At 33.8% G+C, this 16,575-nt stretch overlaps 3 protein-coding genes across 6 annotated transcripts; 1 reads left to right on the top strand and 2 right to left on the bottom strand.

The window, feature by feature from the left end:
- Positions 1–624: 624 nt before the first annotated feature.
- Positions 625–4,213, top strand: LOC141693283 (uncharacterized protein At3g61260-like). 3 transcript variants are annotated; one of them, XM_074498323.1, is made up of 6 exons: positions 625–892; positions 2,370–2,420; positions 2,635–2,685; positions 3,017–3,104; positions 3,355–3,436; positions 3,853–4,213. In XM_074498323.1, the coding sequence occupies exons 1-6, from the start codon at positions 775–777 to the stop codon at positions 4,057–4,059; spliced, it is 597 nt and encodes a 198-aa protein (XP_074354424.1). In that variant the 5' UTR covers positions 625–774; the 3' UTR covers positions 4,060–4,213. The 3 variants fall into 3 exon arrangements, with proteins under 3 accessions (XP_074354424.1, XP_074354425.1, XP_074354426.1); XM_074498325.1 differs by lacking the exon at positions 625–892 and adding an exon at positions 1,895–2,069; XM_074498324.1 differs by lacking the exon at positions 2,370–2,420.
- A 77-nt stretch (positions 4,214–4,290) lies between these two features.
- On the bottom strand, positions 4,291–5,687 carry LOC141693282 (putative 6-phosphogluconolactonase 5). Its single transcript, XM_074498322.1, has 3 exons — positions 5,430–5,687; positions 5,208–5,343; positions 4,291–5,003 (listed from the first exon to the last, which is right to left on the bottom strand). The coding sequence occupies exons 1-3, from the start codon at positions 5,648–5,650 to the stop codon at positions 4,401–4,403; spliced, it is 960 nt and encodes a 319-aa protein (XP_074354423.1). The 5' UTR covers positions 5,651–5,687; the 3' UTR covers positions 4,291–4,400.
- Positions 5,688–6,581: 894 nt separating this feature from the next.
- Positions 6,582–9,703, bottom strand: LOC141692369 (putative 6-phosphogluconolactonase 4, chloroplastic). Of its 2 annotated transcripts, none has more exons than XM_074497177.1 (4): positions 9,552–9,703; positions 8,028–8,420; positions 7,771–7,906; positions 6,582–7,234 (listed from the first exon to the last, which is right to left on the bottom strand). In XM_074497177.1, the coding sequence occupies exons 2-4, from the start codon at positions 8,402–8,404 to the stop codon at positions 6,773–6,775; spliced, it is 975 nt and encodes a 324-aa protein (XP_074353278.1). In that variant the 5' UTR covers positions 8,405–8,420; positions 9,552–9,703; the 3' UTR covers positions 6,582–6,772. The 2 variants fall into 2 exon arrangements, with proteins under 2 accessions (XP_074353278.1, XP_074353280.1); XM_074497179.1 differs by having other exon boundaries at positions 8,028–8,287; positions 9,552–9,701.
- Positions 9,704–16,575: the final 6,872 nt, after the last annotated feature.

The following is a 16,575-nucleotide window of genomic DNA, read 5'->3' as shown; positions in this document are numbered from 1 at the left end:
GTTAAAAGAATTTTTTTTGAAAAATTATTTTTGTAAATAAAAGTTTTGATCTCATATTTTTATTCAAAAAAAGAATTTTTAAAAAATTATATTTCTAACTATGTGGTCAACATTCCTAAATATGTGTACCAAAAAGTCAAACGTCATATATTAAAAAAAAGAGGGAGTAACATGTAGATTCAAGAAATATTCTAATACGTTACATTGCAAATACCATATAGCTATTTTCTAAATCTCGTATTATTTAAAAATTATTTATTTATATTAAATTATAATAATCATATATTTCTAACATGTATTTTCATTTTAAAAGTATTTTTCTTTATAGAGGTTTTGTTGTCTGAATTAAATTTGGGGGCAACTTGGTTGATGATGAAATATTTTAAATCAAAGAAACAACTTATTAATGAAAAGGTATTCTCGTCAAAACAAAACTCTTAAAAAATACAGTAAGTTAATAATCATATAAAATCCATTTCTACGTGTGTGTTGCATGTTAGATATTTGTCAAACGGAAAACTAACATTTTATTTAACAGCAAAACAAAAATCTATTTTCCTTTCTTGGTTAAACTCTATCCGATTCCATTTATACGTGACGTTTGCTTTGAAGAACATCAGAAAACACCAACATATATCAATTTGTAATATCACCGGATTTTCCTGCGACTATATAAATTTGTACCACAACTTTTGCTTCTATTGTACCTAAAAATCAGCTACTACGTACTTTACGGGCGGGCCCCCTATATTTTATTAAATTTCTTCTAAAATCATGGAAACTCAACAACAACTGCCATCCCATAATCTTGAAACTCCGGCAGAACCTGCTCCGGCGCCGGCGAGCTATGAGGTTCCTCAGAAGACCGATGATTCCAACGTTGTCGCCGAAGGTAACTTCTATCTCTCTCTCTATATATATAAAAAATATGTTCATTTATATTTTTGCCACCTTTTAAATAACTAATAAGTATTTAAATGATTTTATTTGGAATTAAGGAGAATAAGGACAGCCCCATTAATTTTGATTATTGATTATGAATTAATATTAAGATGATAAACTTTGGTGCAAATAGTTAGAGTGGAATAATTAAATTGACTACATTTTCATTAGGTATACAGAGCTTGTTAATTTGTTTTTGCAAGGAAATCTTGGCAAGATAATATGCTGTGTGCTTTTAATTTTCAATTGGTACTTGTTCGTGCTTATTTCTTTAATGGATTCTGGACAGATGAGCTTGCATTTTCTACTGCTTTCTCATTTTTGTATGAAAGTGTTGTATGTTCTATCTGCATGAACTGTTTAAGTATGTGTAATGCAGTCGGTGTAAGAACCATAGTCATCTGTCACCTGTGTGTGTAAAAGCGGAACCCCTTGCGTTGTTGGCGAGAGTCCCAACTCCAAAGGTTCAACAATTTCCCAGGGGAGTTGTTTTTTGAAAACCAGTTGTAATTAAGCTCAAGCTGTAGGAGGCATTGGTCTACAATTTTCTTCTTTGAATATTCTTTCTAGTAAAAAAAGTGTGTGCATATTATGGAGTGCAGCTAAAAACAACAATGAAAACTTCTTAGTTGACTTGTTTTTTTTTACTGTTTACTCTTGTTCCTACTTGATTTCGGTTTCACTATTATAGTAACTTCATATGTTGATTACCATATTTCTAATTTAGTGGATTGTATGGTGAAGGGCTTTTGTCTGATATTAAATTTTGTTTCTGGAGAGATATAATAACACATATATGTCCTCTTAGAGAATATGTTACCTTTTTGACAAAAACCTGTAAATGTTCAGAATGCTGGAAGATGCTTTCTGTTTTGCATATCATACTAAGCTATAGCCACTTTAACTTGCTTTCAAGATGCCTTTCTCTTTATGACATATATATATCTTCTACATATATATTGAAGCTTGAATAGTAAAGCAAAAAAATAATTAACGCAGCTTTTCATTCATATTAAAGATTGCGTCGGTAGTACGAGACCCTTGTAAGAAAGTTTCCCCTGTCATTTGACACCAGTTCATAGTAGCATCTATAGCCAGAACTATAGGCATGAGTCACTTTGTCAAAGGTAATGCAAAAGCTTGTATAAAATGTGCAACTGTATATGTTTTCTAAATCGTTTTGGCAGCTGAGTATTTGAGTTACTTTGCACTATCTATTTCCTATTCACGGGTCGAGTAAGAATCTAAACTCTGAAACTACAGAAGTTTTGCCGTATAAATGGATGTATTTAATCATTTCTCGCTAGATTTTCCCTGCCGTGGGACTCATTTATTATTATTAGTAGCAGTACAATTCTTTTTTGTTTGGTAGTGCTCAGATTTTCTGCAACTCATATCTTGATGTCATGTTCCTCTAATTTTTCCAGAGAATTCAGATATTTACATAAAGAAAAGTTCCAAAGAGTATGATGAAAGAGGTAGGTGTTTTGAATGCTTTGAATGTAGATTGGCTTCTTTTTTATTCTAATCTACCAAATCCATGCTGTGAAATGATATGTATTAGAAAGAAAGATTATTTTCCCTCGTTTGTGGCAAGGATATATAAAAAATAAATTTAAAGATTTTTTTTTGTTGTGGACGGAATTTATCATAATCTTTACTTAACTCTCATATTTCTCTCTCAATTTCAAGATAATACAGTTCTCGCGGATAACAAGCCTCACAAGGGGTCTTATGACAGAGGTATGTGATGCAGATCAACTTCGCTTTCTCTTCTCTCTTTTTTTTCAACTTTTCTTAAACCCCGGGATTACTGTTATAAAATATAGTACAAATGAGATGTTAATATATATTCTGTAATATTTTGCTGAAATGTGCTTTGGAGTTGGTAATATGGCAGTTTAGTGCTGATTGACTTCGTTTTTAGCTTTAAAGAATCCAAGTACACTCCTATGCTACTTTTTTTATGAGAACAAACTCCTGTTATATTTAGGTGCCAATTATCTGTTATATTTAGGGTTTCTAGTAGTTTTGTTTGATCATAAAAATATAACAACATTATATTTGTTTTCAGATGTTGCTCTTTCAGAGTTGGATAAAGAAAAGACATTATCCTTTATAAATGCTTGGGAGCATAATCAGAAGGCAAAGGTTGAGAACAAGTAAGTCCCATACTCCTCCAACTTTTCTTTACATTCTTGTCATGAAACAATAGATGGGGCCACAGTTAATTATAATTCCGCCTAATGACACATTTACTCAGACCTAGCAATTTGATTTTCTTTTCTTCCTTATTTGAGCCGTGGATTTTCTCCTGGTTTTAAGTTTAAAGCTAGTACATAAATTTCTTTTGCAGATATAACTGATATCTTATTGCTGATATATTTTTTATACATCTAAACAAATGAACAGGAGCCAAAAGAAACTTGCTAACGTCAACTCATGGGAGAACAACCAAAAAGCTAAACTTGAAGCAAAACTGAAAAAAGTTGAGGTAATTATAACCCCTGGTTGATCCTTAGGACTTGGCTGTATACTGATTAACTGAATATCTGTTTTCAGATGTAAAAAATAATATTGGTTCATTTAGGTAAAGGTTTTTACTCTTACAACGGACATAGTGACTCCAAAGAAGAAATTTAGGCAAGCTGACAAGTGTAACAAATTAACGTTACATGCACACAAGATGATGAACATATACTTATTATGTACAAGTGAAATGGTTTCTATCAACAAAATTACTACCTCCATTTAGCTTTTCAATTGTTCAATCTGTTCATATGTTAATATGAAGGTTACTGTCCAATTCTACTAGAGACAGAGATGCGGATGCCTAGACTGAATGATATATCTTACGTAATTACTATTTTGTCGTAAATACGTTCATTGATAGCATTTTTGTAATTGCAGCAAGCACTGGAGAACAAGAAGGCGGAATATGCAGAGAAAATGAGGAATAAGGCAGCTTCAGTTCACAAGGAGGCAGAGGAAAAGAGAGCCATGATTGAAGCCAAGCGCGGTGAAGACATCCTAAAAACGGAAGAGATGGCTGCAAAACATCGTGCAACTGGTCATGTGCCAAAGAAGAGTTATGGGTGCTTTGGAAGTTATACTTGAGCCACTGCTTTATGTGTGTGCGTGTGTGGTGTGTGTGTGTGTGCCACATTTTCTTTTTTTTTTTGTTGTGTTATTCAATTTTTTATTAATTTTACATTTGGTTTGTAATATAGATGAACCACTATGAATAAAGTGTTGATTTTCTTTGCATGCATTACAGAATTTGCATTACTAACAGAAAACATTTTTTTTTAAATAAATGCATGCACAAAACTAAACTAACAGAAAGTATTTTAAATGTAGTAAGAATAATTATGTTTATTAGCTTGTACTCAATTTATAGTGTGTGCGGATAAGAAGCCTGTTTATCTATACCAGGCCTGATCTTTTGGGAACCAGACTCATACAAGTCTGTATTGTTGTTTTAACAAAGGGAGAAGCATATAAGGGAAATAGTAGAGTACACAAGCAATAATAAGCACCACAAAGCCAAGTTGAAAAGACAGCTTGTTGCGAGAGTGATGATGGATAGTTGATATCTGGGACAGGGCATCCTTGTCGACAAACCATGTCAAGTTTCCTTGAGGTGACACCATTTCAACAGGTAGAGGGATAAAGTTAGAAGCAGCTGGAGATGCCAATGCTACTTTCACTGCTTGGGCTACTTGTTTGCCTGTGACAACAAGTGCACATTCTGAAGATGAGTTTATCACCGGAAAGGTCATTGTAATTCTTGATGAGGGTGGTTTTGGTGAGTCTTTCACAAACGTCACCCATCGCTCCTCTTCATATCGTTGATAAAGCCAAGGGAAAAGAGAAGCTACATGTCCGTCTGGTCCCATCCCAAGTAATACCAGATCAAATTTTGGAAAACCACCACAACTCGACACGCCTATGGTTTTATTGTCAACCAGAAGTCTCAGACGGGCCTCGTATTCCTCAGCTGCTTCCTCTGGTGATAATTCGTCGTCGATGGCAAATATATTGCAATCGGGGATTGGTACCTCACAAAATTTAGAAAGAAAAAAAACTGTTTGAAATGGTTGTTATAACCTGTGATATTGGCAAATCGTATCAAGCATAATCTCGAGAAATAGATGATTCCATAGCAAACATTTAGACATGCATAACTCATGGGCAAGTGAACAAGAAGATATAAAAACACACCCTACAGATTAAAAAAAAAAGGGGGGGTTGTTATATTATACCTTGGAAAGGAAAGCATCATAAGCCAGTTTATAGTTGCTGTCAGGGTCCTCCAGAGAAACAACCCTTTCATCCACCCAAAAAACAAACCACTTGGACCAATCAATGCAGTCACTGTTTGGCTGCTCTACTAATTTCCTGAAATTTCATCCAATAACACTCCCTACTTTAACATTACAAGAATTGAACAAGGTGCTTGGAATGTAAAACTTATTTTTGATTACCTCAGTGTATGTATCAGAGTTCCTCCAGATAAAACAACAGTAAATGAATCTTTAGCCTTGATACATTTGGCTGACAGATAGGTAACATACTGTGCCAATTCCATAGATACTTGTTCTTCGGAATGATGCTTCTTTTGTATCACATTCTGACTTCTCATCTTAGCTGTTGAGTGCTTCACTTCTACAAAGTTGCCAGGTTTTTTAGAGAGACGCGTGGTCATGAAACTCCAGCAATCATGGATATATGTACACACACTATAACTGAATAGAATTTGGTTCCTGACAGAGTTCTACTTGCTAAAGTTGCACTTTTATGCTCAGTGAAGCAATGAATCAGCTTCATTCTAATCTGGATATACAAGCAAGGGACATTTACCAAGTCATGAGTGTCATGTTCAGACTTCCAAAGGAGACCAAGCTTTTACTGTAACAAATCACAGTAAAACAGAAATTAATATGAGACCACACAGTTTGAATTGTTGCCAAATGCTGGCAGATTTAACTGGAACACAAGTGCTTGGACTATATTAATTGGTCAAAATATTTTTTTATTATTTGCTTATAATGTAAAATTAATTTAATAATAGGACATCCACAAAATATACCACTAAGATGTGAAACTAGAGATGGTGTGGGACTGAAGGAACACTATTAAGCTGTTTTCACTTGGAGAGATTGAAATGAAATTATGAACAAAATTCAAGGAGAATGAAAGGATACAGAAGACATAGGGAACAAGTCTGAGGGAGTGCAAATATTTTATGATGGAATTTGTAGTGCAAGGGAGGGAAAAGGATAAGGAGCGTTCCCTCCCAGAGGTGTCTCCAGTTCTTGTTCAGATTGTTAAAGGAATGAAAGATTGAATAAGAACAATAAACATCCTCCCAGGAAAAGAGTACAAATATCATTTCATTCTCCCCAAATTTCATTCCATCCAAGTGAACGCAACCTCAATATACATCAAAAGCTCGGGAATTCAGGATTGCTAAACACAAATAATGTAGGTATATAAGCTCATGGAACGATAGGAATTGATACAGATTTGCATACAAGTGGTTTGCAGAAATAAATACAGCAACCTCGAGGCACCCATAGTTGGATTTCCGTGCAAACCCCCTACCTTGTATATAATTTAAATACGATAAGGAAATATACTATGAGAAGCGCAATCCACAGTGACCACCATTTGATCTATTTTCTATGAAGAGCCACACTGATGATGAAAACCTTACATTAGAACAAAATTCAAGAGCAACTGACATTACAAAAATCATCCAGTGCATTACATGATAATATGATAAGCTAATTTTGCCCAAGGGAAAACTCAACAGAAGGATGGTAACCTAAAGCTTAGAAGCTGCTTCTTTATCCAAGAACCATGCAAGCTCGCCTTCAGGGTAGACCAACTGAACAGGTAGCAAATCAGAATTTTGACCATCGCCAACAGCTACATGAACCGGGTGGGCTTTACTAGCCCCAGCAGCCACGATTGCTATGTGTGCGGAAGAATTAATTACTGGAAAAGTGAAAGTGATCCTTGCTGGAGGTGGTTTTGGTGAGTCCTCAATGGAAGCAACCCACTGTTTGTTCTCATGGACAAGTGGATGACCAGGAAATAAAGATGCCACATGTCCATCTGGACCCATGCCCATCAGTATTAGGTCAAATTTCGGAAACCCGCTCTCAGAAAGAGCAAGTGTTGTGTTCTGGACCAAATGTTTAAGACACGTCTCATAATCGTCAGCTGCACCCTTGGCTGAAAGGGCATCATTTATAGAATAGACATTACCAGGAAGAAGAGGAATCTGTAGCAGGAAAAGTGTTAACAGATTGCACATAAACTATGAAACAAATATCTGAAGAGGAGCATGAATTAACAGATTGGTCCTGCTTTGTAACTTTAGAGTTCAAAAATCCTAATAAATAAATGTCAAGATTACATATACAGCCTATTAAATTCCTCTCTTCGTTAATCTTTATCTTTTTATCTTTCCCATTTCTTCTATTATATTTGTTTTTCTCTGTATCCTTGGAAGCAGCATACTGAATTTGCAGGCTGTGCAACTGAAGATTTGAAGTCCTAACATATAGGTAACTAAGACCACTAAAATATTAAGAAAGAAATCTTTGAGGAGCACCAAGCCAAGGCCTACTTGTACAATTCTATCCTCCATTGGATTTTGCATCCTTGTTTGCCTAATTAATGGATAACACTTACAGTAACAATATTGCAAAGAGTATATATTTAAAAACATATTAAACAGTGACTTAAATCAACAGATGTATGTCAGTACTTTATTGTCACGACAAAAATAGAAAGCGTCGTTTAGAAAAACTGTACCTTGGATAAAAAGCCATCACAGGCTAGCAAATAATTGCTGTCAGGATGATCCTTGGGGACTACTCTCTCATCCACCCAGAACACATGCCATTTGTCCCAATCAACTGAACTCAAATGGGGTAGATCTACCAACTTTCTGATACACAACATTTTCCATATCAACATCAAAATCAATTAGCATTCATTTTGTTCTTGGAAAAATAAGTGAACAAAGAGCAAGATGACAAAAAAATAGAATATAAAACTGTTTTGCAGACCTGAGTGACTTTATCAAAGAACCTCCAGAAAGAGCAACAGTGAAAGCGCCTCTCTCTTTTGCATATTTATCTGATAAATCGGCAATGTATTTTGCCAGTGACACTGCAAGATCTTCTTCAGAATCAAACACTTTCATATCCCCTTTGCCTTTATTGGTCACTGCCTCAGCCATTGAAGCTTTTCTCTTTAGAGGAAGCCTCTCAGGATTCCGGTTTGTCAACGAAAATACACTTGTGGACCTAATTGCGGTAGCCGGATGCTTATGAACGAATGACTGAGATGTCAGTGGAGTAGACAACAACATAGATTGTACTAATGGTACTTGAGTGGGGAGTGTGCGTAAAGTAGTGAAGATAGCACTAGAAGAAAAGGCCATGTCTAGTATAGCACTCCTTAAGCAAAAATGACATTTATCAGATTCGCAACAAAAATGAGTCTTATCTCTTTGGATTAAAACATCGTACACTACACATATTACATGAGACTAAAGAAGCAATAAAAAGCTTCCATTCGTGAGACTCTGAATAAACTACGCCCATCCCAATTATGTCATCTGTAACAGTTCCTGAATTTGTCATTTTACTTGATGAGTTTAGATATATAAGCTTGTATACAAAGTAGAAAACACTAACAAAATACTTTTCACCAATACACTTCTCATTCACCTTATTAGTAGTAGGCCAGAGGTTCAAACCTCGTAAATAAGGGAATGTCCTTGGCTCACATGGTGGCTTTAAGTAAGACCTAAACTTTGATCTTCTTGCGGTGAAAGTTTCATTTGGTAAGTATGTTACAATTTTGCTTCACATAACTTCCATCCCCCTAAAATCTGGCAACGATTTGATCTTACAACCCAATAAATTTAATTAAACAAACAAATTATCGATATGAAACTTTGTATAACCTTAATTAATTAATGTATAAGATCAACATAGTGGCTTTCCCTAACATATTCCAGTTTCGGAAGAGCTCGTCATGTAAGCAATAGAGCTTGGTCTTGAACCCTCCTTTCCCCAATTTTCTCACAGTTTAATATTTAAACTGTAAAAGTATAAGATCCATTCCATGCTACAAACAAATTTGAAGTTCAAATATAAAGCATTATAATCCCGTCCATTGAATTATAAGAAAGCATAATATTAAAAATTCGGAGGACTTTGTCATCTAAAATACTCCGAGGTCCGTGGGAATGGGAACGAAAGGTATGAGAACAGGGGATTATTTCGCATCCCATGCTAATAATTCAATTCAGTTGCGCCAATAATTCAATTCAGTTGCGCTAATAATTCAATTCAGTTGCGCCAATAATTCAATTCAGTTGCGCCAATAATTCAATTCAGTTGCGCTAATAATTCAATTCAGTTGTGCTATGTGGATGCAACAAAGTAACACAATCATAATAATTTGTTCTGGCACAAGAGCTACAATTACAGACAGCATCAATCAGAGCAAAGTATAAGTATAATTTATGATTAAACACAGATAAAACGAGAAAAGAAAAAAAGGGATTAAAAGAGTTGTACCTCGATAAATACACAACCAAATGTATGTGTAAGAAATGTTAGGAGTTACTTGTAGTTCTGTCTGTGTGTGCTTATATGCGTCTGTTGTTTGTTCGTGTATGTATCTGTCGTTATTTTCGAGATGGAAAACGATATAAGTACAAAATGAGTTACTAAAACAGTAACAAATAACAAATGTCAGATGTTAGTTGACTAAATATAAACTATATAAACTAGCATGAAAACCTGTGCACGGGTCATGTTCTAGTATAAATTTTAAATTTTTGAGATTTTGTGGTGTGTGCGATATTCATTATTTGGGGATGAATATGTTATATTTTAGTTATATAATTACCTAGTCATAGATGAAAACTATCCATAATTGAAATATTTTTGTTTTGCGAAATGAGTAGTGTAGATACTTAATAGTTTACAAGATTGTGCACAATATTTATAAACCGACTTACTTGTGTTTTTGGTCCATGTTTGCAAAGAGTCAAATAGATAGTAAAACTGAGAACAAAAATTATTTTTATATACCCAATTCATAAAATGAGAGTTTTTTTTCAGCTTATATAGTTTCATCCATACATAACAGTTCTTGTGTGAAATATTTATTGGTACATGATGTGATTTTTGTTTGAAATTTATATTGGTATATGATGGTCTATCTGTCAAATTTCCTTCTCTATAATTGGGTTGATGTGTCCCTGGTGTTCTTTATCGATTCAACATATGTGGGAACGTTGTTTGCAATTCACTAAAGGTATGCGCTACTTTATACTCTAATCTAACTTGCTTGTTTTATTTTAAATCATAAAGTAATATAATATAATTTGAATAAATAAATACAAAAAAATACTGTGTTTAAATATTTTTGATAAGTTATAATAATTAAAATATCAAGTATTTCTATAATATGCGACACGCGCACACACGTATCACGTGTATGAGTGGAAATATAGGATTAGGTGGGCGCGTGATCTGATTTTCATATGTAGTAGTTTATTATTATTATTTAACACTACTTTGAAATATAGTCCATCTATATATTATATATAATTTATTCGTACTATAATGTGAAATAATATATTATAATCTGAATTAAGATATGTAAAACTAAAATTATGATAAAAAATTGTTAATAAATCATAACAATAATATCAAATATTATTTCATTCACGTGGCACACACACATACATACCATGTGTATGATTGAAAACACAAGTAACGTAATTTTTAGTGCAATTATTTATGTATAGTAAATTTTCATTATTATTTTATTTTTACACTAAATTAAATAATTTAGAATTGTATAAAGAGACCTTATATGATACATAATATATTACAATCTGAATCAATAAGTATACAAATTTGATCAATATTAAAATATGTTAATAGAAACACAATAATTAAACTATCAAAAATTTCTTCATTCATGCGATATGCACACTCTTATAATTTGTGATATAAAACACAAATGAGTGATTTTCAATTGGTAAGAAAATGTCTAAATTCGTGTATATACTCAATGTTGAAAACCCTAAATATTAATTATATTTTTAAAAGTAAGTACAATGATAAGTTTGTCATTACATTTTAATTCATGCGACACTCATACACACATATAATTTGCATGATTAAAAACACATGTGAGTGTTTGGTCTAGTTGTAGGAAATGTGCAATCTAGTGTATAGATTCAAGTTCGAATCCATTTAAATAATTTTTTTTAAAAAAATTGTAAGTCTAATGAAAATTTAGACATTTTAAACTGAATAAATTATCTTAATATTTATATGGAATACAATGTATCTTGAACAAATAGCCCATGTTGGGCTATAGCGGGTCATTATCTAATAATGTTTTAGAATACATAGCGTATAATTTAAAAAAAATTAGTTTGTGCCGATTTAGTTAGAAATAAAGTATATAGCCCCTAATAATTTAAAATAAAGTGCACGAAAAATATCAGTGGAAACAGCTTATTCTCAATCATTTTCTTCTAGCCCATTGACTAAATTCGAAAGTAAAAAAAATATATTTTAGCTTGATAAAGCTCTGACATTATTTGTGAAAAACGGTCAAATTTTGAGTATTTTTTAGAAATTAAGTGACATTCTGATGCTGAATTCAGAATAAGCTCAAATATATTAGTCCGAATAAAAATTTGAAATAGTTTTACCCGTAAGTACATATAATAGTACTCGGTTTATATTATTATTGTTGACTTTTATAATTTTACAGTCAATTTGATTAAATGACTAAAGTAGAAAATATAAAAATAAACAGATGATTAAAATTTGGAGAAAAATATCCCAAAATACGAACTTAAAAGAGTTATACGAGCACGTAGTGTATTTTTAATAGTCTAATTTTTTAATCAAATTCTGCCATCATAAAAACACCCATGCATTTAGGAGTATTAAGCCCTGAAAAAATTCATTAGTCAAAATATATATAATTCCAAATATTAACTTCTTCGAGACACACAGTCATATCTAATATGTGTATGATTAACAATATATATGGTTGCGTGACTTAGTGGTATTATGTTATGTAGAGTATTTTTAAGACCAGATTCGATTCCAACTAAAAGCATGGCAAATGTAAAAAAAGACAGATAATTAAAAATTATTCGTTAGTCACAGTAAATATAATACTAAATATTAACTTCTTCAAGACACACAAGCATATCTAATATCTATATGATTAACAACTGTTAGATATATTTGATAATGTCATGACTAATGTGATTTATGTTTAGTTTACAGATCTCACTTAAACAGGACAAATCAGTACTTAACTGAAATCAGCACTTATACTGAAGTCAGAACTTAAGTCATCAGTACTTAAGGTTCAGAAGATATTTATCAGAAGATAATATCAGGACTTAAAGAAAACGTTCAGATAAGGAAGGCAGCTGATTTACAGGAAGAGAAGATCGAGACAAACATAAGAAGAGATATGTATGAAGAAGAATTCTATGAAGAATAGAATACTTGGAAGAAAAGATATCTGATTGATATATTTTAGGAAGCAGAACTATATTCCATATCAATTAGTGATTATCTTGTAACTGTGTAGTATATAAACACAGACATAGGGTTTACACTATAAGTGTTATCACAATCGAGAAGATTATTCATTGTAACCCTAGCAGCTCTCGTGATATTTGCTCATCACTGAGAGAGAACAGTTCCATACCGTAAAAGAGTTTATTGTTTTGAATAAAGTTTGTTTTCTGTTACTTGAGTTATTAAAGTTCAATTTGATTGTGTTATACACTGTATTCACCCCCTCTACAGTGTGTGTGGCCTAACAAGTGGTATCAGAGCCTATCTGTTAACACACAAACAGTTTAAGATCCAAAAACAATCATGTCTGAAGTAGAAACTCCAACTAAGCCCACCAAAGCTGAAGAACCTCCAAAGACACAAATTCAAAGCCGATATGAGACTATTAGAGTTCCCATATTGAGACTATCGGAATATGTCATATGGAAGGTGAGGATGACCATGTTTCTGGAAGCTACAGATCCTGAATATCTTGATAGAATCAAGGAAGGGCCTCACAAACCAACCAAGCTCGCTGTTGCAGTTGCAGGTGAAGCAGCAAAGTCTGTGCCAAAGGAGAAGAGTGATTACACTGCTGAAGATATCGCATCAATTGCTAAGGATGCTAAGGTACGACACTTACTGCATAGTGCTATTGATAATGTAATGTCAAACAGGGTAATAAACTGCAAGACTGCAAAGGAGATATGGGATGCCTTGGAAACAAGATGTCAGGGAACGGATACGATTAAGAAGAACAGGAAGACAATACTCCCTCAAGAGTATGAACACTTTGACTCAAAGGCTAATGAGTCATTGACTGATTTATATGATAGATTTGTCAAACTCTTGAATGATTTGTCACTGGTTAATAAGGAGTATGATCTTGAAGATTCAAACCTTAAATTCCCGTTAGCTCTTCCTGAATGCTGGGATTTGAAGGCAACAACAATAAGAGACAACTATAATCTTGATGAAACAACTTTTGATAAAATTTATGGAATGCTCAAGACTCATGAACTTGAGATGGAACAAAGAAGCAAGAGGAAAGGAGGAAAGTCAAGGACAGTTGCTCTTAAGGCTGAAGAAGAATCCCCCAATGCAGCTACCTCAAGGAAAGACAAGGGTAAAGCTCTCTTCATAAAGTCTGATATTGAGTCATCAAGTTTTGAAAATGATGATGACTCAGAATCTGAAAGCTTGCCTGAGACGGATGCTGATGAAGAGATGATGAAGCTGTGTGCTCTTATGGTGAAAGGAATCACAAAGATTGCATACAGAAAGTTCAGGAAGGGAAAGAAGTTTTCCAGGAAAGGCGCAAGTTCTGATAAGAAGAATTTCAGAAAATCTGAGGGCAGAGGAGAAAAGTCTGACAGAGGAGATTATACAAATGTCAAATGCTACAAATGTGGTGAGAAATGCGACATATCTCCTGAATGCAAGAAAGTGAAGAGTGACAAAGGCAAGGCTCTTGTCACAAAGAAGAAAAGCTGGACAGACACCTCAGATTCTGAAAGTGAGGAGAATTATGCCTTGATGGCAAATGCTGATAAGGCAAGTGCTGAAAGCAGTTCTGAAGCTGCTGAATTAAAGGTACCTCAAACTACTTATGCCTTTCATACTGATGATATTAATGAGTTGAGAAGATATCTTAAAACCATGTTCATTAGTTATAGAGATCAAACTTTAACATGTGAAAGATTAACTTCTGAAAATCTTGCTTGTAAAAAGAGGAATGATTATTTAGAAAAAGAGTTAGTCATGTTCCATCGAACTCAGAAAGATAGAGATGATGCTTTCTATGTTAGGGATGAAGTACTTAAAATGAATGAATCTCTAAAAGCTGAGTTAGAAAAGGAAAGAGAGATTATCAGGACTTGGACTAACTCTAGCAGAACAACTCAGAATTTGTTAAGTAGTGAAAACTGGAAAGAGGGCTTAGGTTATGGAGAGGATAAGAATGATAAAGAAACTGTAGATATTAAGCCTATAGTTGTTAATCAAAAATCTAAATTAAAGCCTGTTAAGTTTGTAGCTGTAAAGTCTGATAATGAGAAATCAGAAGTTAAAAAGGAATTAACTTCTGACAAACTAAAACAGGCAAAGACAACTGAAGTAAACGTAGGCTTAATGACTAAGAAGCAGCTTAAGCATAAGCTGAAAGACGTTAAGAATGCAAACAAGGTAAAGTCACCTAGGAAAAATAGGAATGAAAAGGAAGGTGTGAATAAAAGTAATAATTATAAGCCTATTCCTGATGCTCCTAGGAAAATGTGTCATAACTGTGGAAGTTCTAACCATCTGGCTTCTTTTTGCAGGAAGAATAAGAACATAAACTCCTTACCTTCAAAGTCAGGAGTTAAGAGTCAGTCTGTTAGATATAAGCCACAAAATCCTTTTTTTCATTGTGGTAGTTTTTGGCATTCCATTTATACTTGTAAGGAATATCATAGTTTGTACTATGATTACTATCAAATAAAACCTTCTTTAAAGAAAGTTACCATTGTTCCTTCTAGTGTAAGTTCTGATTCAAAGTCTGATAGTGTAAATTCTGATAAGAAAAATGTTAACATAAACTCTGATGCTAAATCCGCTGCAAATGTTAACAGACTTAATAAGGCCAAATGATCCAAGCATGTCTGGGTCCTTAAAACTAATCATTAGTGGTCTTTGTGATTGTAGGGCAACAGGAAAAACATCCTAGTTCTGGACAGTGGATGTTCAGGACATATGACTGGAAATAAAGCCCTGCTATCAGACTTTGTGGAGAAGGCTGGCCCAAGTGTTTCTTATGGAGATGGCAACATTAGAAAAATATTGGGATATGGAAATATCAATCTTGGGAATGTCATCATTAAAGAAGTAGCTCTGGTCTCAGGACTTAAACACAATCTGCTGAGTGTTAGTCAAATCTGTGACAGAGGTTATCATGCGGATTTCTTTGAAGAACACTGTGAAGTTGTAAGTAAATTTATAGGCAAAGTTATTCTGAAATGATATAGGCGTGGTAACATTTATGAAGCCAAGCTTTCAACAAGTACTGATGGTTCTGCAATCTGTCTGATGAGTAGAGCATCAATTGAAGAAAGCTGGAATTGGCACAAGAAACTCTCTCATTTAAATTTCAACAATATAAATGAGTTGGTCAAGAAAGATCTTGTGAGAGGACTGCCAAAGTCAGTATATACTCCTGATGGCCTTTGTGATTCTTGTCAGAAGGCCAAACAAAGGAAATCTTCATTCAAGAGCAAGACTGAATCATCAATTCTTGAGCCTTATCACCTACTACATGTTGATCTATTTGGTCCAGTAAATGTCATGTCTATTGCAAAGAAGAAATATGCTATGGTCATAGTGGATGAGTTCACCAGATACACATGGGTGTATTTCTTGCACACAAAAAGTGAAACTGCATCTCTCATGATTGATCATGTCAAGAAACTGGATAAATTGGTCAAAGACTCAGTGAAGATAATAAGAAGTGATAATGGTACTGAGTTCAAGAATTTGATAATGGAAGAGTTCTGCAAAAACCATGGAATCAAGCAGGAATTTTCTGCCCCTGGAACTCCACAGCAAAATGGAGTTGTTGAAAGAAAGAATAGAACTCTCATTGAAGCTGCACGAACAATGCTTGATGCAGCAAAGCTTCCAACCTATTTCTGGACTGAAGCTGTGCAGACTGCTTGTTTTACTCAGAATGCAACACTCATTAACAAGCAAGGAAAGACACCATATGAGATGGTGAAAAAAAAGAAGCCAAATCTGAAGTATTTTCATGTATTTGGATGCAAGTGTTTTGTTCTTAAGACTCATCCTGAACAGCTATCCAAATTTGATCTAAAAGCTGATGAAGGAATCTTTGTTGGATATCCACTCTCCATAAAAGCCTTCAGAGTCTATAACTTGAGAACAAGAGTGGTCATGGAATCTATCAATGTCTCTTTTGATGATAAGAAGATTACTGGACTTGATGATTTCAATGATCATG

This window comes from Apium graveolens, chromosome 10 (assembly GCF_009905375.1).
Source record: "Apium graveolens cultivar Ventura chromosome 10, ASM990537v1, whole genome shotgun sequence".
Taxonomy (NCBI): domain Eukaryota; kingdom Viridiplantae; phylum Streptophyta; class Magnoliopsida; order Apiales; family Apiaceae; genus Apium; species Apium graveolens.
Note: the sequence above shows the minus strand (reverse complement) of the source record. Positions and strands in the feature narration are given on the sequence as shown.